Source organism: Mesocricetus auratus, unplaced genomic scaffold, assembly GCF_017639785.1.
Source record: "Mesocricetus auratus isolate SY011 unplaced genomic scaffold, BCM_Maur_2.0 Super-Scaffold_4256, whole genome shotgun sequence".
NCBI lineage: Eukaryota > Metazoa > Chordata > Mammalia > Rodentia > Cricetidae > Mesocricetus > Mesocricetus auratus.
The window spans coordinates 7,576,495-7,601,555 of record NW_024429182.1 but is presented as its reverse complement, the minus strand read 5'-3'; the positions used below and the strand labels follow the sequence as shown (position 1 = coordinate 7,601,555).

The 25,061-nt window shown below is 47.8% G+C and overlaps 1 protein-coding gene across 1 annotated transcript in view; it reads left to right on the top strand.

Moving 5' to 3' along the window:
* Positions 1-835: 835 nt before the first annotated feature.
* Positions 836-25,061, top strand: part of Rbm20 (RNA binding motif protein 20) — a 195,817-nt gene continuing 171,591 nt past the window's right edge. Inside the window, exon 1 of the mRNA XM_040742878.1 lies at positions 836-1,476. Within this exon, the coding sequence (XP_040598812.1) occupies positions 1,292-1,476 (185 nt within the window). The 5' untranslated portion in view covers positions 836-1,291. The remainder of the gene's footprint in view (positions 1,477-25,061) is intronic.

Here is a 25,061-nt window from a genome sequence, read left to right as displayed (position 1 = left end):
AGTCATCTTTCAGACAATTCAAGTAATCGTCAGGTTTTTGAGAAGCCATCTTTACAGTACAGTACAGTAGCTGGTGGGACTTAAGGCCGTGGGGACAGCTCGCTGCACTCTGGCTGCCCGCGTCCCGGTCTGGGACACCGGTGACACCGGTGAACCGCACAGCCGGGAGGGATCTCCGGGACATCCACACCCCAGGCCTTAGCTCAGGTGCTGGGGTCTGCTGGACCAGGTGTTTCCTCCACACGCGTTAATCTGAGCATCGGCACCTGCGGCTGCTCTGCCTACAAAGCCTCTCTGTGGGTGTGCACAGCTGCGACCCTGTGTCAGCTGCGGCCCTGTGACACAGGTGCCCGGCACAGGCAGACGCCGGGCAATTAGAGGCAGAGTCGGTGAACTTTGTCCTTCTCATCCTTTAAATTTCGACGGAGATGTGCCAATAAATACGGACGAAACGTCTGCCTGGTTTTGTTTTTGCTCTCATGGGGTCTCGGTAGGTGAAAAGAAAAAGAAATGAACCCACAGCGACCCCACCGGCTGCCTCTGGGACCCCCGAAGCGACAGCTGGAACTGCCAGTGTGGTGACTTTCTGGGCTTGATAATCTGAGCCCAGAGATTGCTGTCCCACCCAGCCACCCACTCAGGGAAGGTTGTGACCGGGTCGGGTCCCTCCAGTGGCGCTGGCCTTGCTCCAGGAGCCTCAGGAGGGTGCCAAGCCTGGGGCACACTTCGCGCTGGCGATGTCCGCGGGGCTCGGCCGGAGCGGGTCAGGCTGTGTGCTCCGGGAGAAGCGGCAGGGCGGCGGAGGGTGGCTGGCTGGCGGGCGGGCGGGCGTGTCGCCCTCTCACGCGGGTGTCGCGCTGCGGAGAGCCTGGCTGGCCACCCCGAAGGGCTCGCGGTGACTGGTGGCGCTTGCTGCTCTCTGCGTCCCAGCTCACTGCGCCTCGGGTGGGCAGGCGCAGCTGTCCCGCTCACCCTGAGCGCAGCAGCTCCTGGGCTCCCCTCGGCTCCCGTGGGCCCGGAGACGCCCCCTGTCCCTGTCCCTGTCCCTGTCCCTGTTCCTGTCCCTGTCCCTGTCCTCCGCCCCCCTCGGTAGCCGCACCAGCGGGAGCCGCAGGAGGAGGAGGCGGCGCCGCGGGGACTGTCTCCTCCCCGCCCCTCGCGTCTCCTCCCCGCGCCACCGAGAAGGACAAGGGGACTGGGCACAGGGACCCCGGCCAGTGAGCTGCCTGTGTTCCGGGACCGCCCCTCCCTCGCGCTCTTTCGCTGCGAGCCCGGGCCGGTGTCGCCGCGCATGGTGCTGGCAGCAGCCATGAGCCAGGACGCGGATCCCAGCGGTCCGGAGCAACCCGACAGAGATGCCTGCGTTGCGCCTGGTGTTCAGGGGGCCCCCGCGACCCAGGGCCAGCGAGGGATGCAGCCCCTGCCGCCACCGCCACCGCCGCAGCCTCAAGCCAGCCTGCCCCAGATCATCCAAAAGTAAGAGGGAGAAGGGAGCGGGCCCTGGGGTACGCCCGGGACGCACCCCGGGGCCCCCTTTTGTGGCTTCATCTTCATTCCCTGCTAAACTTTGCCTGCCCCCCTGTGTTGAAGTGTTGTTGGCCCTCTGGGAAGAGGGGGTGTCATTCTGGCTCGTTGGTGAGACTGGGTAGTGAAGTTATTAGGGGGGAAATACTTTTTGTTTTTCTGTATGCTCTCTTCGCTCCTCTTCGGGATGTTACTGGATCTTTTTAACTAAACAATCTCAGCGTTGGGGAAAATGGCCCAGAGACTATTTTTCATCTCTGGTCCTTAGAGACTGGAATGTCAATCGCGAGCGTGCGCTCCTAGCGAGAGTGTGTGAGACTTCGCCACTGAGGACAAAGCCACCTTTAGGGGAGTCACCTAGAGACTTTGGGGCGAAGGGGAGATGAGGACTGGAAACAACGCGCTTGACTTTACCTAAGAGCAAACGGCTCACGACATGGCCCTTGCAAAGAGTTTTCAGCCGCGGAACACGGTTCCCACTAGTTAAGGGCGAACCTTGCCATGTAGGTCTGTCCAGAGGCTGGGGTGGTCAGGGCTTCTCAGGAAGCCCCTTAGCCTGTCTGGATCCTGGAAAAGCAAAACACCAGTGTCTGGTTTCCTCCAGTCCTTGAAAGTCTTGTTTTGACAGTTTGAGGCCTAGAATGTTGGATTATTTGAAGGCTCCTTCTTTTGTTTAAGGTTTGGTCAGCCTGTGACAAAGCCCCGAAAAATAGCTTAAGAATGAGTTGAGTACTTCCACAAAACAAACAGGCCCTAAATGCGAGTAAATTCAGGAAAACTTACATGGGGAGCTGAAGCGTTTTTTTTTAGGTTGGCTATACTTATGTTGGGAATTATGTAAACTCACTGTAACGACTAAGAGAAATAACAAATGTGGAATTGAAATGAAAGAAAATAGTCAAATATGAATGGCTTCAAAAAAAGTTATGTAATAGAAAAAGTAAAAATTCAAGTTTGCCATCAATAACGGGTGCGGTCATGTTGTAGGACAAAATGGTTCCTATCTGTTGGCTGGTCAAATCCTAAAGTCCTACTCTGCTTATGAAGTTTTGGGCCTACAACTTTGGTATTTTACCTAACTTCCAGCTACTTGGAATTGACAACTTTTTAAAAGTGAAAATATTTCCTAACATTTTTTCCCCTGGTTTTGCAAAGCATTTCAGCAAATCCTAACAAGGATTGACAGTTTCTGTAACTCTTGAAGTTTATCTTCAGTCCTGGACATGAATATAAAGCAACAGATAAAAACTGCTAAAATCCAAAGTTCACTTCCTAAAACCTCCAAGTTGATAGGCTATGAATTTGAAACAACTTTCTTCGTGAACCAGTGACTTATGTACTGCAATCAGCATGTTAATTTTACCAAAACCACTTTGCTTTTAGTGATCAGCCTGGGTTTCTCTCAGCTTTAACCAGATTAAAAACTCAGAACTTTTTATTCCCCCAAGGAAAAAAAAAAACTTCATAGATGGCTGTTTGATGTATTGCCAGCTAGGGAGCGAATAGCCAATTTGTGGAAATGGATAATTTAAGACATGATTTAGTTTCTTCGTGTAGTTAATAATGTAAATTATTTATTTGTGCCCTCATTTGGAAAATTCTGGAATACGTTATGTCTGAAAGACAAGAGGGAGCCTTCCAAAGATGGCCCCTTTCTGCTTACAGGCCAGAGTGGAGCCCTGCCGCAGTGCCCACGGACTGGGGACAGATCCATGTTCAGGGACAAGGTCCAAGGCGGGTGGATGCGCCCATGGGATTTGATGTCCGTGCTCTTATATCTCAGAGCTTTTCTTTACAAGGGTGATTTGGGATTTGTGTCTCCCTCTGCGCCCACAGAAATTCCCCTGGAACGGGGCACAACACGCAAGCGCTTTGCAGGCCCGCGTGTAATGCGCTGAAACCTGAGCGGGCTATTTTGAAACTACGTTTGCATAATTTAATCTGAGCAACCACTTTTATGTTGTTGTGAGGTGCTGTTGGCATCGACCATCTTTGAAAAGAGGTAGCGGGTTGCCTGCCTTGGGGTGCAAACAAGGTATCTGCTCCCCCGCTCCCCCTGGGACTTGGAGGCATTTGTGAATTAAGTGAATGTTTTAGTTTTCGTAGTTACTTCAGTGAGGTCAATCAAGTCTTCCCCAAGTGTCACTCTCTTTCAAAACGAGGGAGACATCAGTCTTAAAGTTGCCTAGCGGCTAGGGGCTATGGAAATCTTTTCACCTTTTAAGGTCTGGGTTGGCTGATTAGCAATGGTTTTCATTTTGAACGAGGTCACCGACTTTGGTAAAACCAGGGAGAAGATGAGAACAGGTTTTGTTTTTGTGCTTTATATTGGGTCTTAGAGTTGCACTTAGCTAGGGAAACACTTGAGATACGACAATGAGTAATGGCTCTGTCGGTTGTTTGTTTTACTGGAGTCAGCCCGGCCACCCGGGAAGGTAGCGGCCCAGCGCCTCTGTGGAGGCCTCCGTTCTCATCAGGTGAAGGTGGTTCTCTCACGGTGTGTGTCTGTCCCTGACATGGGAAGCACTACAAGCTCACCAGGCAGGCAGGTTGTAATCACATATAATCAAGGTCTGGGACATTTTTGTTTAAAATTCTCATTCTGCAAGTTGGCCAATGTGGAGGTGTCCTTGTATTACATAAGGCACTATCTAAGCCCTTTGGACAATAAGAAAAACAAAAACAAAACAAAAAAACCTTAAGATTTGGGATGAGTTTTAGGAAATCAAAATAATTTGAAGATTGAAAAACAAGACAGGGATTTATTTTTCTTGTCAGCAGAAGAAAACATTGGTGAATGTTTTTTTATCAGGATTTATATTCTCTAATGTTGATTGATTATAGCATACTTCCAAAATTATTTTATTTTAATTGTGTGCTTTAAAATTGAATATGATCTTTGATTTATAAGACATTAGAAACATTGATGGGCAACGAGCTTTTAAATTTTAAGCTATAGGCTTCTAAACTTCTATCAGAATAAGGATAGAGTTGCAATTGTACAACACGTGAATGCCAGTGGACTGATGGGATTACAAGAAATATCACTAAGTATGAGGAAATATACCAAACACACATACCTTTATGGAGTAGATCACAAAGATGATTTTCCTAAATTATTTGACTTGCTGCAAGACTTTCTTGTCAATGCGAGGCATCAGGCTGCATATCTGAATTGGGGCAAACTACTTTCTTCTGCCCAGCAAGTAAAAAACAATGGTTTAGCATTTGATAGCACCACCAGCATGGGAGCGTTGCCTTATGAAGACGGGGACCAGCCCTGAAATCCACTTTAGTGTTTGCTTAGCACTAAGTCTGCTGTTCTCTGTGTTCCAAGGCTAAGTACTCGGAATAGAAAATGTTACAAATAGCCTCTCCCCACAGCAGATAATTTAACAGACAGCCTCCATTCCAAGGGATCTCCAGTAACGGTTAAGGATACATGAGAAACAGGCAGAGATTCTCATCTTATGTGGCAAGCATCTACTCTGTCTACAATTAGGGGGAGAAATTAAGAATTTGTTAAGAAGGGACATTACCTCAGACATACTCGGTTCTTTTCTGGAAAGAGGGTGGGATTTCTGACACCTGTGTCAGTTTCTAACATCGATTTGAGCCCGTTTTCCAGGGGAAATAGGAATACCCTTGTAGAAGGAATTTTGGAAATTTTAAACACCGTCTTAGACTACATGTAAGACAAGTATTTGGCAGGAAAAACATCTGTGAGGATTAAGTCTGCCCAAGCAGGGGAGAGAGAAAGGCGGTGTGTTAATACCCTGGAGCCCCTGCTTCTCCAGAAAGCCTCTCCAAGGTGTTGTTTTTAAGAGAAGTTTTACTGGAAAACTCCTTCCCCGCTAAGTGCTTCTGGAGAACATGGATAACTGTCCAGTTCTGAGTTTTTCTCAAATTGCCTAAGAGATCAGTAGTATGAGACATACAGCGCCATTCCCTTTAGTCACAGCAAATGACTGTGTATATGACACACAGTGACTTCTATCCACTTCTTCATTTGCTATCACCTTAGGAGTTATAAAACAATTTAACTGGGAGGTGAGCTCTGGCTGGTTAAACCCTTGGCCTGCCCTAATAGTCTGGGCTTGGGGGAATTGTCAACCAACGCCGCAGATGACCCCACATCATCCAGCCTCCCTCTTTCCTCTCTTTCATTTTCTTGTGGCTGTAAGGTCCTTGACGACAATTAGATGGATTTTTCTCCTCTTCCCCCATGGCCAGTCCTCATGCAAATAACCCAACGTAATTAAAATTTACAGCTTTAATAACATAAATATACAAAAATGCCGGGAACCTGTTGGATGTCACCAAGATTGCGCTACACTGATTGTGGAAGCAAAAGCTAGGAGAAACCTGAGCCAGTGGTGTGGAAACCCCAAAGAGAAATCCCCAAGCTGGACCCAGGCTAGCGGCACTGTGGAACTGGGGTTTTGTTTCCTATCCTGTGGTACTATAGTTTGGGGTGGCCTAACTGATGTTTTGTGTATTTGAGCAGACGGTGTCTATGGATCCATTTTGGGTGTAAGGGACTGCTGGGGGAATTCAGTTTGATGAGAAGTTTTGCCAAAAGTAAAATGATCTATCACACAGGGCTGGAGCAAAGATGCTGATTCTCAGTCGTGAGGGAACAGCACACGGTACTCCCTTCTCTAGTTAATGAGCAGGGGTGATCGCGGTACTAAATGCGCTCATGCTTCTTGTGGCCTGTTCCCGCCTGTCACCAGCGAGGGCTTCCTGATTTTAAGAAGCACATTTTTGAATCCTCAGTGTATGCTCGCTCTCCAGCCTGCTGGTGGACTGACTGCTGCAGGCTGACTGACTCGGTCACTGCTTACATGTCACCCGACTGGGGAGCAAGGGGAATTTCAATCTTGGACATAGCTAGTTTGGGGACGGCCATCACCTCCAGCCATTTGAGGAGGTGGTTGAAGAGAAGGACCCCCCCAACCCAACACACACACACACACACACACACAGGTTTTCCTCCTGTGTTTCAGATATGCTACAGATGTCTAATACACACACACATGCACACACACACACACATACATTTTCCTCCTGTGTTTCAGCTATGCTACAGATATCTAATACACACACACACACACACACACACAGGTTTTCCTCCTGTGTTTCAGATATGCTACAGATGTCTAATACACACACACACACACACACATTTTCCTCCTGTGTTTCAGCTATGCTACAGATGTCTAATACACACACACACACACACACACACACACAGGTTTTCCTCCTGTGTTTCAGATATATTACAGATATCTAATACATCCACAGCTACTTCTGGCTTTTACAAGAGTGATCTCCTGACGGTTTACAAGGCAGTGTTTCCATCTTGCCGACAGCAGACCTGCAGAGCGGGTGGGGGGGACGACGACACACCGCCACACATTGATGCTGAATGTTCTTTACGGGCAAGAAGGGGGCAGCGGAGTGACATGCGTGAGTGTGTGTTAACAGCTCGCAGCTCAGTTTGCAGAATAACTCTTCCCATGTGTTCAGACACCAAAGCTGGGGGCCGTGCATGTGTTGGGGGAGTCGTTACTCCATCAAGACCGTTTTTCACGCCACTTGGCCTCCTTTAATGTGGGCATTTGCTTTAAGACCACCAGGCCCGTCTGCCTCTGTCTTGCTTTGCACCTGCTCTGCCTCAATCACAAGGCACCCACCAGCCCTCAGTTGCCCTCTGTGCTCTGGTCCAGACTGAGGAGGCTACTCGAGGCTACTCGACAGCACAGACTCTTTCAGCTTTGTGACTTCTCGGCAGAATCTTTCCTAAATATGTTCTGAGTTTCATTGGCTCAGCCTTTTTAAACAAACAAGATGTTATGCCGATTAGGCTAACCCCAGACTCACCCTACAGCCAAGACTGGCCTTGAACTCCGGACCCTCCTGTTTCTATCTTCTGAGTGATGAGATTCTAAACTCATGAGACCCACCTTTAAACCTGACCTCCAGTGTTTGGAATAGAAAATGAGTGTGTGTGTGTGTGTGTGTGTGTGTGTATTTTTTCTTTAAATCTCTCCTTTTTTTAGGAGGGGTTATTTATTTTTAAGTTTATCACTAAGTAGATCGACTTAGGACCAACCTGACACCATTGGGTGCAAAATGAGCGTCTTCGCTCAAATTAATTATTGGGTTTCTGTCAAGAAAGTCAGAGTAAAAAAAGCCCTGACCTGGGAGTAGGTGACCTGGACAGGCCAGTTAACCTTCTTAATCCGGCGTCTCTGGGGATCGGAAATGAAGGACAGCTCCATCCTGGACCAGATTCAGTGGGACATATTGCTGAGTGATCATTAATACAGACTGTCGCTACCCTGCCAGCACCCGACAGGGCGTTTGTCCCACTTTGGTTAAAGTTTAGTTGTGGGCATTGGTACCTATCTGTGAGTGTTTGCAGAAATATTTTCATCAGTGATATAATTTAAAGTCAGAAGAATACCAATGTTAGCGGAAAAGGAGGAAGCTTAAAGGGATTTTCTTTAATCTTGAAAATGCACGTTATAAATATATTATTTTAGATTGCTAATGATTTAGAGGCATTAAAGTGAATCTTTGAGTTTGGGGGGCGGTAGGATCCCATTCTCAGTTTAAGAGCCTGGTTGAGGGGTTCTCACTCTGTCTGAACTGGGATGTCTGGTGATGGCATTGCTTTCACCGGCACAAATGTAAATGGTGTAGCATTGGAGGGGCTGAGCCACAACACTCAGTGGGATACGCAGTCAGTCCGCTGCAGGGCTGCAGACACCCAGGCAGTGCTCAACCTGCTAAAAACCATTGTCTGTCTTGTAGAGATCATAATTATACCCAAATTATGATCATCACCAGGTTTTCTTGTGCCACAGACCAGAGAAATCTTCCCAAAGCCTCAGAGTCGACATGGGTGCCTGAGCCCGAACCCTGTCTTCTGCCAGGTAGCAGACGACGGAGCTGTGTAGAAACTTTGATGTTGGAAAAGGTGTGTGTGTGTGTGTGTGTGTGTGTGTGTGTGTGTGTATGCCTGGGAAGTCACACATGTGGAGGCCTGAGGTCATTTTGAGACATGATCTCTCTCTGAACCCTGGGACCCTCCTGTCTCTCCTTTCTGCAAGTGCTGTGGTTACAGATGTGCACCTCTGTCGCCTGTCATACCTGGGAACTGGCGGTCTGAACTTAAGTCCTCTTCGTTAGCAGCAACCACTTTGCCTGCTAAGCCTCCCTCCCCAGCCTGAGAAGACGCTCTTTAGCCTTGCTTGGAAAGGATGTTGAAATAGCTGGGTGTGGTGGTGCCAGCCTTTAATCCCAGCACTTGGGAGGCAGGGGCAGGTGAATCTCTGTGAGTTCTAGGCCAGCCTGGTCTACAAAGCTAGAGAAATTCTGTCTCAAAAACCAAAAGCAGGCAAACAAAGAAAGCATCAGGGAAGTTAATTGAACTGTGTAAGTTCACACAGTGAGGCAGTGGTCACACAGGGTGCACATCCCTAACTCTATTCATTTCGTTTTCTGCTAGGATAGCTTTCTGTTGGCATGGAAATGGAAAGAGAAATTACAGCCATTTGTGATTTAATCTCTGATGACTCTCAGCTGTCGCCCTCTCCCGAGTGACTGAGGAGAGCAGAGGTCTGTCTCAGTGTTACCTCCTCACTGAGCCTAGATTTTCTGTATATGGCAAGGGATGGGGTCTCTCGGGGGCATCTCTTGCCTCCCTGCCAAGCAGAAGCCATATCTTGCATTTCCTTGTCACCTGCATTAGGTCCTTAAATTCCTGGCTGCCTTTCACACCCAGGGACGCCCTTCAGGCTAGGCTGCAAAGACGGACTCTTTCAGTGCCTAATCATAGTTAACATTTGCATTTACAGTGCGTAGGGATTGAATCCAGGACCTAGTATATGCTATTCTACTGAGCTACATCTCCAGGTTCAGAAAATGTCTCTTATAGATGGCTTAGGACCCCCACCTCTGCATAGGGTTCGCAAATGCATTTATTTATGTTATCAGCCAAGACTGCCCGTTTCTTCATGTTCTGGAATGGACCATGACCTGAATACCATTCTGGCTACATGTCTAGGGTCGAGGTAGGCCTTTTGGCAAAGATGCACCCACAAGTGATTTGTGCTCGGCCAACTTTGATGCCATAGTTATCTTGGTAACCACTGGGGACTTTTCCTCTTTGATTGACAAGTACTGTGAGATGATACTATGAGGTCCTGTCATCATCCTGTTTTCCAAGACGTTTTAGTATTTCTTTAAAAAAGGTTTATTATACTATTTATTTATCTGTGTGCACATGTGTGTCCAGATGTACAGGCTCCTTTGGAGTTCAGAAGAAGGTGTTGGATTCCCTGTAGTTGGAACTGGGGTGCTTGTGAACAGTCTGACAGGTGTGCTGGGAACCAAACTTGGGTCCTCTGTGTTCTTAACCTTTGAGCTATCCCCCCAGCCAGGTTTTTATCTTCCAATTTGACCAAATCTTAAAGAAATTTTGTCTGTGAAATAAGTGGAATTAGAAATGTAAGTAAGTATCCCTTTTAGAATAGGTGAATTAGGACCCAGTCTAAATCAGCTTGGAAGATATGATTTCAGGCTGGCAGAGCATAGGTCAATGTTGTCATGAGCCTCTGGGCGTTCTGGGTCTGACTTCATAGGACTTACTTCCCACAAGGAAGCGCGCTCTCTCTCTCTCTCTCTCTCTCTCTCTCTCTCTCTCTCTCTCTCTCTCTCTCTCTCTCTCTCTCTCTCTCCTCCCTTCCTTCCTTCTTTTTTCTTTCTTTCCTTTTTTTCTTTCCTTCTTTCTTTCCTTCCTTCCTTCCTTTCTTTTTTCTGATTAATTGATGATTGATGGGTTTTGTGCTTGTGTGTGTGTGTGTATGTGTGTGTGTGTGTGTGCACGTGGAAGTCAGGGGCCAGCTTGCACCTGGTTCTCCTTTCCGACCCTGTGGGTTCTGGGAATGAAACTTGGGCTGTGGGGCCTGGCAGCAGGTGCCTTTGTCCACTGAGCTGTCCCCCCAGACTGCCAGGCAGCTCTGCAGTGCTCATCCAAGGTGACTGCATATCCTGTTTGGTGCCAAGGGAAGCGACTAATGTAATTCTCATTAGGTTGTGAAATGAGGTTTTAGGTATCTTCTTGGGGTCTTGGCTCTGCGTGGAAACCTTATTTTTCCTTCCTTTCCCTTTCTTTTCATTCCTCTTTCTCTTCTGCTCTCTGAATGCACGCCTCACTTTGTAGCCCAGGCCCACGGCACCCCTCCTGCCTTGCTCTTAGCCCACTATATGAAGGTGACTTTAAACATGCCTGGTGACTTGCCCTGCCCTTGGCCGAGTCAGGGGCTGGCTGTGCTCACACTCTGTCCAGGCCTTTCAGATTTAGCTTACAGTCTATTTTTGCCTGGTCTGGTCTGGAATGCTTGTTTTCATGCACAAAATGTGAATGGGAGGGGATGTTGGTAGGGAGCAGTGAAAAGAACAGGTAATGGGCTTGTTCTGTGTTCAATGTTGCCATCACTGACCCTGAGCCTCAGTGTTCCCCTCTGTGAAAGGGGGCAGCAGCAATAAAGTGAGCAGCTTCTTTTCTAGGTGTGTTTTAAGTCCAACTATAGCTCTGAGAAACAAGTGATGCTTTTCAACCCATTTTACAAAGGAGGAAACCGAGTAACGGCTTCATAGAGAAACACTTAGGAAAGCTAAGAAAGTAGTGTTTAGGCAATAACTGGTGGAGTGTGGCTTAGTAGGGAGAATTTTATGCAACTTTAAGCGACCCTGTATCTCTACCAAAAAATACGTATCTTTAAAATAACTTATAGAAAAGCTCATGTTTATTAAAAAATATCATTGGGAAAATATGGCTGAAATAAATTTGCAAGTAGGTCAAATTGAATCAGAGACAAACAGTGATTCAGCTTAAAGTTCTCTCTTTCTCATTCTTTTCTCTTTTAGAAGCGTTAAGCGTGCCTTTTGGTTTAAGGTGACATCTATATCTCAGTTTAAATGCCGTGAGCAAGTCCAGGGTTGGCACCTGACTCACTGTCTTATTCTGCTGGTTATGTGTGTCAGGCAAGATCTGAATTTGATGCCAGTAGAGAGTATGTAAACACTCCTAATCCTCCCAGCATGTGCTAAGATAATAAGAGATAGGATAGTTTGATTTGCAAAGCGAGCATATGCCAAGCTCTACCAGACCAGTTTTGAACCAATTCAGAAAACCAGGGTTCAGCATGATCAAAGTGTCTCAGCCTCCTATTAATAGCGAGAGGAATTCCTGACTTGAAGCCTGGCACATGGCGCGGGCGCCTTTGCCAGATGAGCTCCTTGACGGTCCTTGCAGACACTGCTGCAGGTGTTCGCCAGCCTTCGGAGACCACAGGAGGGGAAGACAGATGGAAGAGAGTCTGCAGGCAGAAAGGGCTGCTGGCTTTGTCTCGCAAAGGGTTTAAGGGAAGGTCGCCATGGAAGCAACCACCTCCTCCTCGATGCCTTTCAAGCGGCACCTTTAAAATCTCCATGGCCCGCAGGTGCAAGGACAGTCTGTGAAACTTTAAATGTCACCCCTCAGTTCTGGGGGGGCGGTGATTGAAGTGTGTTACACTGCATGTTAGGTATTCACCCGCAGCTGTCAGCGTCGAGTGGCCGAGGCGAGAATAAACAAACGTTCTTGCTATCCTTGGAAGTTTCTTCCTGATTTTTTTTTTTTTTGCAATTTATCTTTCCCCTTTCCATTGATCCCCTAACTCCTGAAACTACTAATGCGGTTAATATTGTAGATTAGCTTGTATTTTCCTAGAATTTTACGTATGTAGAATCAAAGTATATATAATACTTTGATGGGGCCGTGTCTTTTGTTCATCAGAACTGTTTCCTTTGGGATAATTCCTCTGTGTTTGCCTATCTTCTGTTTCTGTCACAAAACAACTGGAGACACGCAGTCGATGAGGAAAGAAGACTTTTATTTAGGCCTAGAGCCTGAAAGTCGGTGACGTGGAGGCCATGTGAGCTTGGCGAGGGCCTCCTTGGCTGCATTGCTTCTTGCAAGGGAGGGGGGAAGGGAAGCAGAGGCGTGAAGAAGATGGCAGTGGCCTCGATCCATAACCACCCCTTTGGGGGAAGCACCCCCAGTGACCTAAAGACCTTCCGCTAAGCCTCCTTTGAAGGCTTCACCACTGAAGTGCTACGTGGCTTTAATGAGCAGGCTTGCAGCACAGAAGCCACGAAGGGCAAATCACACCCAAACCATAGCCATAGCATTTACCCTTTAACTATTTTAAAGTGGCATCGAGAACATCTGTGGTGTTGCACAACCACCACCACTATCCTGTTCCAGAAGGTTCGTATCACTTCTAAGAGACACCTGGCACCCAACGGAGCTCAGGCACACCCAGTGCACAGCCTGTGGTCCCCTGCTGTGGCCGGGGACAGCTTTGGATGTGGCCCAGCACAAAGCAATGAACTGACTTATTTATAGTTTTAGATTTATTTTTTGGTAACGTGATTGCACAGTTAAGAGCATTAACTTTGCTGGCGACAAATGCCACTTGGTCACGGGGTCAGAAGCTTGTGCACACACCTGTAAGCGAATCAGTTATTACTCGCTCATCCTAGTACCTGGAAAATCTCCATCCTCTTTTCTGATCCTGTGGATTTGTCTGCCCTGTATGTTTAATGTAAATGGAGTCATTTTTGTCTGATTTCTGGTATCACTCAATGATTTCAAGATTTGTCTATATTGTGTTATGCATTGACACTTTATGCATTTAGGATTGGTAGTCCATTGTGTAGGTAGATAACACTTGTTTGTACATTCATCTTTTCATGGATGTTTGAGTTGCTGCTGCCTTTGACTATTGTAATAGTGTGTGTGTTCGCGTGTGAGCACACTCACGCACGCATGTCTACGTGTGTATATGCATGCGTGCTCACATGTACATGAATAGGTGTGTAGGTATGCATGTGTCTACACATGCACACACACACACATACCCACACCCCCACACACTCATACATGGACAGACAGACAGACAGACAGACACACACACACACACACACAGGTCAGATAGACACACAGACACACAGACACACATGGTTTAAAAAGGTTGGTCTTTTAAATGTTGAGTGGTGTTCTGTTTGGTGGATAGACCATAGCCATGGACATGTTCATCTGTTCATAGACTTGGGTTCTTTCCAGTTTTGCATCTGTTAAAATAAAGCTGGTTAAGAACATTCCTTCACCTGGACGTGACTTAGACTCTGTCTTGGGTAAATATCAGCACGGATAATAATTTGCCCTTTTAGAAGCATGGGTGTTACATGTAATAGAACATATTAGTACAGCCCTACAAGGCACCCAAAGCACACTTCCTTTTTTGCCTCAGTTTGTGGGATCAGTCCCTCAGCAGCTTAGTCCTTTCTTCTGTTGACAAAGCTTCCTCCAATATTTTCTTCTTTTGCATGTAAGTACTACCCAGAAGATGGAGTGCACGGTGGTTGAGACCGCAAGGCCACAGAAACTCAAGCTGGAAGGGACCCTGGAAATCATCTAACTCTTGTTATGGGACAGAAAGTCAGGGGCCAGTTAGATGGCTCAGCCGGTGAGGGCGTTGCTGCCAAGCTGACAGCCAGAGTGCGGTGCTCAGAATCCATGTGGTGGAAGGAGGGAGGTGACTCCTGAAAGTTGTCCTCTGACCTCCACAGGTGTGCCATGTCATGCATGTGCGCACGTGTGACACACACACACACACACACACACACACACACACACACACAGGAGTAGCCCTCATCTTGTTATTTAAATCTCTGCTGAGGCTTCTGGTGGCTTGTGATGGCTGGGTGGTCAAGATTCTGGTTGCTTAGCAACTCTTCCCAGAGCAGCCCTGGCCTTCCTATTCCACGCAAGCTGTCTCCCTGCTTCCCTCTGCCTACCTATACTGCTTTCTACTCCTCAGCTGGAATATCCACTCGTGGGGATTCCTACCTCTTGCAGGGAAATAGTCTTGGCAGCTGTGGGGTTCGAATGAGGATGGCTCCCATAGGTGCACGCATTCGAATGTTTGGTCCTCAGCTGGAGGAAGGAGGGGCTTGTTCTCAGCTGGAGGAAGGAGGGGCTTGTTCTCAGCTGGAGGAAGGAGGGGCTTGTTCTCAGCTGGAGGAAGGAGGGGCTTGTTCTCAGCTGGAGGAAGGAGGGGCTTATCCTCAGCTGGAGGAAGGAGGGGCTTGTTCTCAGCTGGAGGAAGGAGGGGCTTATCCTCAGCTGGAGGAAGGAGGGGCTTGTTCTCAGCTGGAGGAAGGAGGGGCTTGTTCTCAGCTGGAGGAAGGAGGGGCTTGTTCTCAGCTGGAGGAAGGAGGGGCTTATCCTCAGCTGGAGGAAGGAGGGGCTTGTTCTCAGCTGGAGGAAGGAGGGGCTTATTCTCAGCTGGAGGAAGGAGGGGCTTATTCTCAGCTGGAGGAAGGAGGGGCTTGTTCTCAGCTGGAGGAAGGAGGGGCTTGTTCTCAGCTGGAGGAAGGAGGGGCTTGTTTGGCTCTCGCTTCCACATCACAGTTCATCACTGGGGAAGTCAGAGCAGGACCCTGGAGGCAGGAACTGGTTTCTGCTCTGAGTGTGAAGACGTCTGGCTGCTGGGGGTCAGTGTAAGTGTTGGCTCATTGGCCACAGTGGCGTTCCTCATCGTTTAGGCCGGTGGGAATAACCGCCGCCGAGGGTGGAAACCCGGGGCCTGGAGCTGGTCGGTAGGGGTGTGTGTAACTGAACAGGAAGTCTCGGGTAGCAGAGGGTAGTGAGTGTCCTCAGAGGTCCGCGGAGAGTAACGCTGAGTGGGTGGAAAGGAAGTGTGGAGAGAAGGCAGAAAAGATTCCCTGTAGTGAGGGTGAAAGGAGATTTTTATCTGAACCAAACCAGACTCCTGACAGAGTAGAAGATCCTGTTTCATGGAGACTAACGAGCCAGAGCTAGGACAGAAACCATGACTGGCGGCACAAATCAGGGAAACAGACCTAACTTTTGCTACACGAAGTCCTGCCCAGCCAGGTTATATGTGGGCAATTCCAGGTTATGTAAGACCCAGGCACAGAGGACAAGCATGGTTAGCACCACCAGTAATCAGCTCCATTAAACCCCATGACAAGGACAAGGCATCTGGTTGACAAAAACCAGTTTTGTGAGCCTAAGCTAGCTTGCCGCCCGTTTCAAGGCATTTCTCAAACACCATCACTCAGCTGTAACACTGTGCCAGCCCTGTGTGGCCTTGCCACTGTAGCGTGGTGACAGCTCGCCTGTGGCCACTGAGCCTGAAAGCCATGTCGTTGCTTGTATTTCTCAGTGAGACCCACTCAGACAGCCATCCTGTTTAATTAAGATGCATCCCAAGGCAGTGACACACACCTTAATCCCAGCACTCAGGAGGCAGAGGCAGGAAGATCTCTGCGAGTTCAAGGGTAGCATGCTTTCCTGGTCTACAGAGTAAATACACAGTGAGATCCTGTCTCAAAAACAAATGAGCAAACAAACAAACTTCTCACCTTAAAAAATTAGTTATTCGTTTTGCGTGTATTATAGCCGCTTTTGATTTTCTCCGTGTAAGTTCTATAGTGTCGGGAGTTTTATTGAGAGATTTACTCCTACCTCTACCCCAGCACCTGAGCAGGGTTTCTTGAGTCGTGAGATGGTTCAGTGAGTGAAAGAGCTTGCAACCCAACCCAAGACCTGAGTTAGAGCCCGGGGTCTAAAGTGATGGAGAGAACCGACTCCGACATGTTGTTCTCCAAACAATCATAGTAGCGCTCGCTCTCCCTCCCTCCCTCTCTCTCTCTCTCTCTCTCTCTCTCTCTCTCTCTCTCTCTCTCTCTCTCTCTCTCTCTCTCTCTCTCTCACACACACACACACACACACAGAGGAAAGTAACAGAGAAAGCAGATACCAACAGTTCCTGTTACTAGAAGGCTGTCACCAAATCTTTATTGAATAAGTGAACTGTAATAGAAAAATCATCAACTCCAGTGACTACTAGCTCTGTAGACCAGGCTGGCCTCGAACACACAGAGATCCACCTGCCTCTGCCTCCTGAGTGCTGGGGTTTAAGGCGTGCTCACCGCCCCCAGTGACTACTATGTGTCCCTTGAGTCCCTCTGGGATACAGCCCATCTGTATGTTCTAGGGTCCGTGTTTTGTGAATCAGGAAGCTGAGCATGTATAATGTAAGAGACACACAGCCCCTGCGGCTATGTGGCTCTTGGGGACAGAGCTTGTCAGGACATCCTGACTCTGATCTTATTGAGGCCCGACCCTAGAGCTGCCATTCTAGCTGGACTCTACTGGTTGAGATCTGACTGTATTTTTAGTGAGATGAGGTCCAGCCTGGCTCAATCTCTTGAACTGGAGGATTAAAAAAAAAAAAAAAGATTAGAACAAACGCATGGTCAGCAGAAGGGGGCTAATACATGAATCCAGCCATTTCCCCCGATATTCTGCCAGCCATCTCTGAGTGTGGACGTGGAGAAATTTCAAGAGTATATTATTAAGCGGGGGCGGGGGATGGGGGGAGACACTGTGTTAAAAGTACAGACGGCTGGTTTGAGAAGGTGAGGTACAGGAAGATGGATACATATTCATAACTGTTTCCACTACCCGAGCAGCAGCTTTGGGAGATGGTCAAAGTCGGGCCTGAGCAGCAAGATCAAAGTCTGTGTGCAGGCTAATCTGACACGAGGAGGAGACGGCGGTGAGAGGGAAGCGAGGAGACGCTCCTCAGCGGTGTGGTGTGGACAGAAGCCAGCACTTGGCCGTGGTGCCATTAAATTCCAAAGCAAATCTGTGTTTTGTTAGAAAGGATGTAAGGGGATTAGGGAAGGGGAAGGGAGTCCGAGCCCCTCCCAGCCCAGTGACCTTCCAGGTTCTGATTCAGGGAAGTGTCTGAATATTTCATGTTGAGAGAGAATTATCCGTAAAGGCCTGAGCTGGGCAGGCAGGGTAGGGAGGTGAATTCTGGGGCCTAGCACGGCTTCTTCTTGAAAGGAAATCCCCCACGGTGAGAACCGAATCAGTGTCTTGCAGTGATTCTCAGTTTATCTTCCGTGGTTCTATAAAAGTAAACCTCGGTCGCTGAAATGACACAGCGGATAAAGATGCTTGCGCCAAGCTTGACCACTTCGGTTCAGCTCCTGGGACCCGCACGGTAGGAGGACAGATCCGATTTCCACAAGTTGTTCTCAGATCTCCACACATACGCCATGATATGAATGCAGATGTGAAGTGTACATGAACACATAGTTACAAAATAACATTTTAAAAATGTAATAAAAAATTAAAATTGACATGTTAAATGTCTTCATGGTGGGAATGTGAAATGATCCAACCTCTATGTGGGAGAGGTTGGCAATATCTAGCAAAATTACACATGTACCTTTGCGTAACCATTCCTATTTAGAGGCCTTACCCCAAGACACACAGGCAAAAATAAGGAAATAGTTGTGCACAAGGCTCTCCACAAGAGGTTTGGTGCAGTGAGAAGGGAATGGGTGATGGGATCAAAGTAATAATCATGTATGCATACGTATGAAGTTGTGAGAGAATTAAAAGATAAAACAACTCAAGATGCCCACCAGTGAGTGCATTCCATACTCTCCTGTTGCTGTGGTGAAATGCTGTAACCAAAGTCGACTTAGATGAGAAAATAATAACTTCTTTTGACCTATGGTTCCTGAGGGATAGCCTCCATGGTAGGGAAAGTGTGGCAGCGGAGGCTGGAAGCTGACTGATCACACTTTTATCCTCATGCAGGACACACACACACACACACACACACACACACAGACAAACAGTGAGAGAGAGACAGATATGCACACACAGAGGCAGACAGAGACATACAAAGAGAGACAGACAGGGGAGAGACACAGAGAGAGACAGAGTAACAGAGAAAGAGATGATGGACAGACAGATACACAGACAGACAGATGGAGACAGATAGACAGAGAGAAGGGGGGCAGGGAGACAGACAGACAGACAGACAGAGCACGAACAGGAAGTTAGGCAAAGCTATAACCACCTCCAGTGATGCACTACCTCCAGCAAGACCCCGCCTCTGAAAGCTTCCGAACCTTTGCAAACAGCGCCACCAAGTGGGGACGAAGTGCTCAGACATGGGAGCCTGTGGGGGACATTTTTCATTCAAACCCCACAAGTTGGGGTGAGTGGAGAAGGAGACATCAACATCGTGTTCTGACGGGAAACAAAGGAGTGGAGAATACGGAGCCATCTCCAGGGTATTCCATGAAATGTAAACAAGGACCCCAAAAGAGAGAGACAGCATGCTTTAGTTTAAGGACTATATAGTCTTAGGGTTTCTATTGCTGTGAGGAGACACCATACCAGGACTAGGACTGACTGGCACGGTTCTGACTCCCCTCTATCTCCCAGATTCCCAAGGTTAGGGTATTCCTCTCTATTTCTGCAGAACCTATGTTTCTCTTGAGCCTAGCTTTTTTTTTTTTGGCCAGATTGCTTAAATTGAGGGTTCATGGAGTCAGTGTTCCACACATCAACCAATCCTGTTCAGTTGCTTGAAGGACTACACGCAATGACCCATATTATGTTCAATGCAATGCCGGTGAGGGTTAGGGCTGAATTCTTCACATATGGAAAGAGAAGACGGGACCTGGTAAGATGGCTCAGGGTGGCGGTGAGGGCACTCGCCACTGAGCCTCACCACCCAAGTCTGAAGCTGCATGGCGGGCGGGCAGAGATGACCTCACTAGTCGTCCCGTGACCAGCTGTGACACACGTGTAACCCCGCAAAGGATGAATAAATGACAGTTTTTTTAAATGTAGAAATGCCGCTCTGAAGAGTCCCGGAGCTTTGGAAGTGGCTTGTGACTTGGACACACTTGGACTTATGAGTTAGCCTAGGCACGGAGGCTTAGTAGTCTGAGGGAGACGATTTTCCCACCTGGTCACCTTTGCCGTGCTCTGTGACCTGACGGGTGAACCGCGTGGAGACAAGGCCAGAGTGACTTTGCTGTCCCTGTGGTTGGAAGGACAAGGCAACTGCTCACTCTTCCCCAAGCAAGCACCGCTTTTCCTACCTGTTTCCCTCTTAGAACCCGGTCCCCCAGCCCACACCCCGTCCCTAAACCCATGCAGGGCCTCTGAAATCTTGGCAATGGGGCGATTCCACATGCCCTTTAAGAGGCTCTGACGCATGCACTGGTCACCTGGGGAGCCCTGTCCTGTCACTGACCACAGACCCAGTCCCATGAGCCCTCTTTCCCGGTGCATGTGACCTGCCCAGTTGTGGGGGTCTTGGGTGTGAGTATGAGCTGTAGCCCCGGGAGGTGAGGCCAGCGGGAAGCTTGATTTATGAACTGACCACATTTAACTGAGGCCACGGCACTTTTATTAATAGAGCATGCTGCATTTCCTTTCTATAAAAATATAAAGAACACCGCACTGGGGAAAATGCCTGGTGGCTGACCGTCTTTAGGGCGTGCTGATCACCGGGCTAAAATTAAAAGTGAAGTCAGGCCACTCTTGAGTCTATTTTTAACCCAGTTTAGCATATGAATATGAATGTGAAGCCTTTCTTTAGATCTCCCTTAACTCAATTACTCACTTATGCCGAGCATCTCTGCCTGGAATTCCTGAGCATGGCTGCGTGGACCTACAGCCCTGAGCCGCCCCCCTCTCCCTAGGGTAGGGGCCCTAGCTGTACCCCTTGTTCTGGGCATTTGTGCATCTTCACTGGCAGTATTGCTTGTTTTGAGGGTTAGGGTGTATTCAGCCATTACGCTGAAACACCTAAAAAACAAGGGGACAAACGCCCTGTGGTTGCGCTTGATGCTTGCACGTGGAGTTGCAGCTTCTTTTTCTGGGAGACTCCAACTTGTCAGTGGACACTTGGGTCAAGGGAGGGACTCTGGGCTGCAGGCAAGACTCGGTCATTCAAGCTGAGAGTGCCCGTGGCCCTGGCTGGCATACCAAGGGAGACTGGGTGACAGGTGGAAAGGGAGGGAAAGAAAAAAAAAAGCCTAGCAAGTGTTCCTGCCCAGAGAGCTTCTGATGAGTGATGAGGGCTGGGGAAAAGTTTCTGAAAGCCTCTGCAATTCCCTGTTGGGAGTCTTTGTAACATCTGCCCTTTGGGGGTCACAGAGACAGAGGAAGGGGCAGAGTACGATCCAAGGCGCAGTCCGGACAACATCTTATGACGGTTTTCACTGGACGTTGGCTAAAGCGTGAAGAAACCTTATTGACCACTATACACCCCAACCCTTGCTTGTTTCTTTGCTTTGAAAAGCAACCTGAGCACAATGGCGTACTGGAAAAGCATCAGCTAAGGGTGTGTCATTCTCCTTGCTCTGTTTGGTCACGTACTTATCCAGCCCGTGTAGTCCTGGGCTCCTCTCAATGTCAGGGTTTAGGCTGGACATGGCGGCACATACCTATAATCTTAGCACTGGGAAGACTGAAGCAGGAGGCTTAGGAGTTGAGGCCAGTTTGGGCGACATGGCAAGATTATTTTTAACTACCAGGAAAAAAAAAAGCTTCCTTCGGTTTTCCCCAGAGAAGCATGGAGGATAAGCAGGCTATCACATAGGTTAATCTAAATCGGTTAGCCCTGTGTGGTAGGTAACACACTCTTAAAAATCCCACTTCAGAGGACGAAGCAGGGAAGATAGCAGAAAGTATGAGGCCAGCCTGGGCTACATGGTGAATTCCAGGCTAGCCTGGGCTACAGAGTAAGAGTCTGCCTCGAAAAATAAATAAAGTTAAATTAAAATGTTGGGAGCAGAGGTGCATGGTCGCCAACCCAGCTACTCAGGACGCTGCAGCCGAGGAGCAGAAGTTCAGAAACAGCTTGGGCTGTTTGTAAGCAAACAAACGAACAGATGGGGAGGGGTGTAGCCCAGTGGAAGAACAGTTTTCCTAGCCCAATGCCGTGGTTTAATTCTAGTACCACAATAAACAACAAATAATCCACACATAAATAAATGAACTAAAAAAAATGCTATTTACTTTTCTAACCTGGGGCTGGTGCCCACAGCTGGAGAACTATGAAAATGTGGAGAAGGGAGTATGGGACGGAATGAAATGTGTCCACACATGCCCATCCGACTTTGGGGCACAGCCATGCGTTTAAACAATAAGCTCCTTCTACACACTGTCTGCATTTTCTGTTAAAAGCGCTCACGGTGAAGCATGATGTGTTTAAAGGCCACGGCCATCTGTCTGAAAAGTATCCCAGAGGCTTTTGCCTGTCATTCATCAAGCCAGTTACTCACATGCCTTCATGTTCTTTTAAAAAAAAAAAGCCTCTGGGTTAAATTACATCGTGTGGGCTCAGCAGACTGGCTTCGGACCTGAAAGCCTCACACCTTCGTTCGGCTGCGGTAAATTTTAAGTCTGGCTCTCCCAGCCAGCTGGTGTTCTGGGGTCTGCCAGCGAGTCAGAGAGGGTGGTGGGGGTGGGAGTGCCCTCAGCCGCTGAGTACTCAGTGGTCGGCAGATTTGCTCCTGGCTTCGGGGTGGAACTCGGGGCCTGGTGGCACATGGACAAACTCCTGGTTAGAGTCGCTGAAATGGCGTGCCATCTCTTTAAAGGCATTCTGCTTCACGACAGTTAGCTGTTTCCCATGGTTTTTATTTTATTTTTTCTCCATGACTCAACTTTGACTAATGACTCTGAAGATTTCATTTCCGATTGTTCCTGTTAGGGGGAGTAATACTTTTGTCTGATACTCTGCTTCACCTTGCCCTCTTAGAGAGAATCCGAGGGTTTTACATCTAGGACTTTTAGCCGGGACCCAAGCAGTGGCCTCAGCCACTCTGCTGTCTCTAGGGACCCTTGGCTAGCACAGAAAGATGGGTAAGGGGTGAAGGATGTTCTTTAGAGCGTGGTTTGTTAAGCTTTTCCATCCGCCGCCCTCTGCACCAAGAATTTCCTACATGGCTGGAGTCAGATGGTATGTAAAACATGTATATAAACCAGACACGGTAGTAAGTCTTAAGCTTACTTTAAAACACTTTCCTTGGATACATATAATTTTACCACTTGCTAAAGCTGAAGCAAGTTTGCAAACTAATGAGATGAACATGTTTATTTTTATGTAAAGAATTAAATCTTGGCTAGATATTCTAGGTTGTAGGAGGTAGGCTGTCTTTAAAGGTTTTCAGAGTTGACCAGTATTTTGATGTTGTAATTGCCAATATTGAGAATGATATTCATAAAGGCTTATTACACAACAGCAGGCTGTGTCTCAGGGCTATTTCAGAAAGTGTTGGGAATTTTGTTCTAATCCTAAGCCAAAATTTGGTTAACTTAAAAAAAAAAAAAGAAAATAAGAAACTCAAGCCAGCAAGTTAAGCAGCAGTTATTATAGTTATTATTTCGTTTTTATACATTTCCCCACAATCTCCTTATAACTGGAAATATATCTTTTTTCATACAATATATTCTGACCATGGCTCTCCTCCCCCAACTTCTCCCAGATCCTACCCACCTCTCCTCCCACCTAAATCCATACGATTTTTCTCTCACTACAAAACAAATAGCCCGCCGGGCGTTGGTGGCACACGCTTTTAATCCCAGCACTTGGGAGGCAGAGGCAGGCGGATCTCTGTGAGTTCGAGGCCAGCCTGGTCTACAGAGCTAGTTCCAGGACAGCCTCCAAAACAATACAGAGAAACCCACTCTCGAAAAACCAAAAGAAAACCAAAAAACCAAAACCAACCAACCAAACAACCCCCCCAAAAAACCAAATAGCCATCTAAAAGAAACAACATCAAAACAAATAACCCTGAATAGGAAGAAGAAGCTAAGAAGAGGCACAAGAAACACATATAGAAACAGACACACATATTGGCAAACACAGAAATCCCATTAAAATACAAAATTGGAAACCATAATATAAAAACAAAAGACCTGTGGGGTAAGGAAAAAAAATCCAAAGTAGTATGAGACAAAAAACAAATCTCCGAAAATACCATTGAAGTAGTTTTGTGTTGGCCATCTGCTTCTGGGCATGGGCCCTGGCCTTAAGAGTGATTTGTATATCCACCGAGACTCTGTTGGAGAGAACTAAGTTTTCACTTGTGAGTTTTTATCCACTGGAGCTGTCCCTAACCTTCTGGGTTAGAGACGGAGGCTGTGTCCTCCTCCACTCTCTACTGGGAACCCATCAGGCCCAGTGCATGCTGCCACAGTCTCCGAGAGTTCATCCCGTGTGTCAGCCTCTTCCCTGGAGTGGCCTTGAACCCCATCAGATAGCCGATGGCCAGTCTCATAGCCTCGTGCTCCTATTGCTTGCGTGAAGGTCACTAGCGTAGATTTAAGGGTTTGTAGCTGGGCTGATGTTTACCTTTTTCCTTCGGTCAGTTATGGGCAGAGTACCTTTTAGAGCCCTGGACACAATGGGTAAAGGCGCTAGATAGGCGCTAGTTTGGCTTCTCTGTATTCAGCGAGGCACGTAGGAGCTGTCCCCAGCAATAGGACCTTATCATCAGTTTGTGGAGAGCAACCGGTAGCCATGGCGATAGCCTGGGCTGTTTGGGAGTCCCCATGGGGCCCCTTTCACCAACAAACTTGACTAGACGCAACCCACTCCCGGAACTGGAGTCTTCATTTGGTGATGAGACATGTCTAACTGGGCCTCTTTCTCCCCTATTATTTGGTGATGCCATTTAGATTATCTTTGTGTCCGTTTATGTTTTAGGATGCTCCCACTGTATTAAGTTTCCATACAACCCCTCAAACGGCCTTTGATTTTGGTGAAAAATCAAACACTGAGTGGGAATGGCTCCGCAGGCTCGTGTGTTTGAATACTTGGCCCACAGTTGGTGGACCTGTTTGGGAAGGATGAGGAGGTGTGGCCTCGTTGGAGGAAGTGTGCCGCTGGGTGCAGGCTTTGAGGTTTCCACAGCTTACATCATTTCCAGTGTTCTTTCTCAGCCTCCTACCATGGGTCCAGACGTGAGCGCTCAGCTGTTCCTGCCACCAGCCCCGCTCTCACGGACTCTGACCCTCCGAAAATGTGAGCCCAGTTACACATTCTTTCATAAGCTGCCTTCAGTGTGGCAGCAGAAAACTAATACGCAACACAAAGACATACTTACTTTTTTGTGTTTACATGCTTAGGAAAATATATATATATATATATATAAATCTTGTTTTCTGTGATTAAATCATTATGTCTGTATAATCGTAGAAAACGGTATACACAGTAAAAAGCACTGTGGCACGTCAGGTATAAGGGACTGGACCCTGAGCTGAGGAGTTTCAGGAACATATAAGGACACCCACAGCACTGAGTCCGCCGGTTGTGTGTTTCAGAACCAAGGCCTGCAGCGAAGGCACTCTCTGGAAAACGGGCCAGCGCTTCCAGAAGCAGCTGAATTCATTAGGTATCTGATTTTGAATTAATTCTTGGTCACTGTGGGCTCAGTAACCCTTTATTATCGCCTCTTTTTTATGTGATTCCCCATGTGGTCGCATGATCACATAAGGGTCACAATCTATGGTTTAAGAAGTTGGGTTTTAGAGTGTGTGTATGTGTGCATGC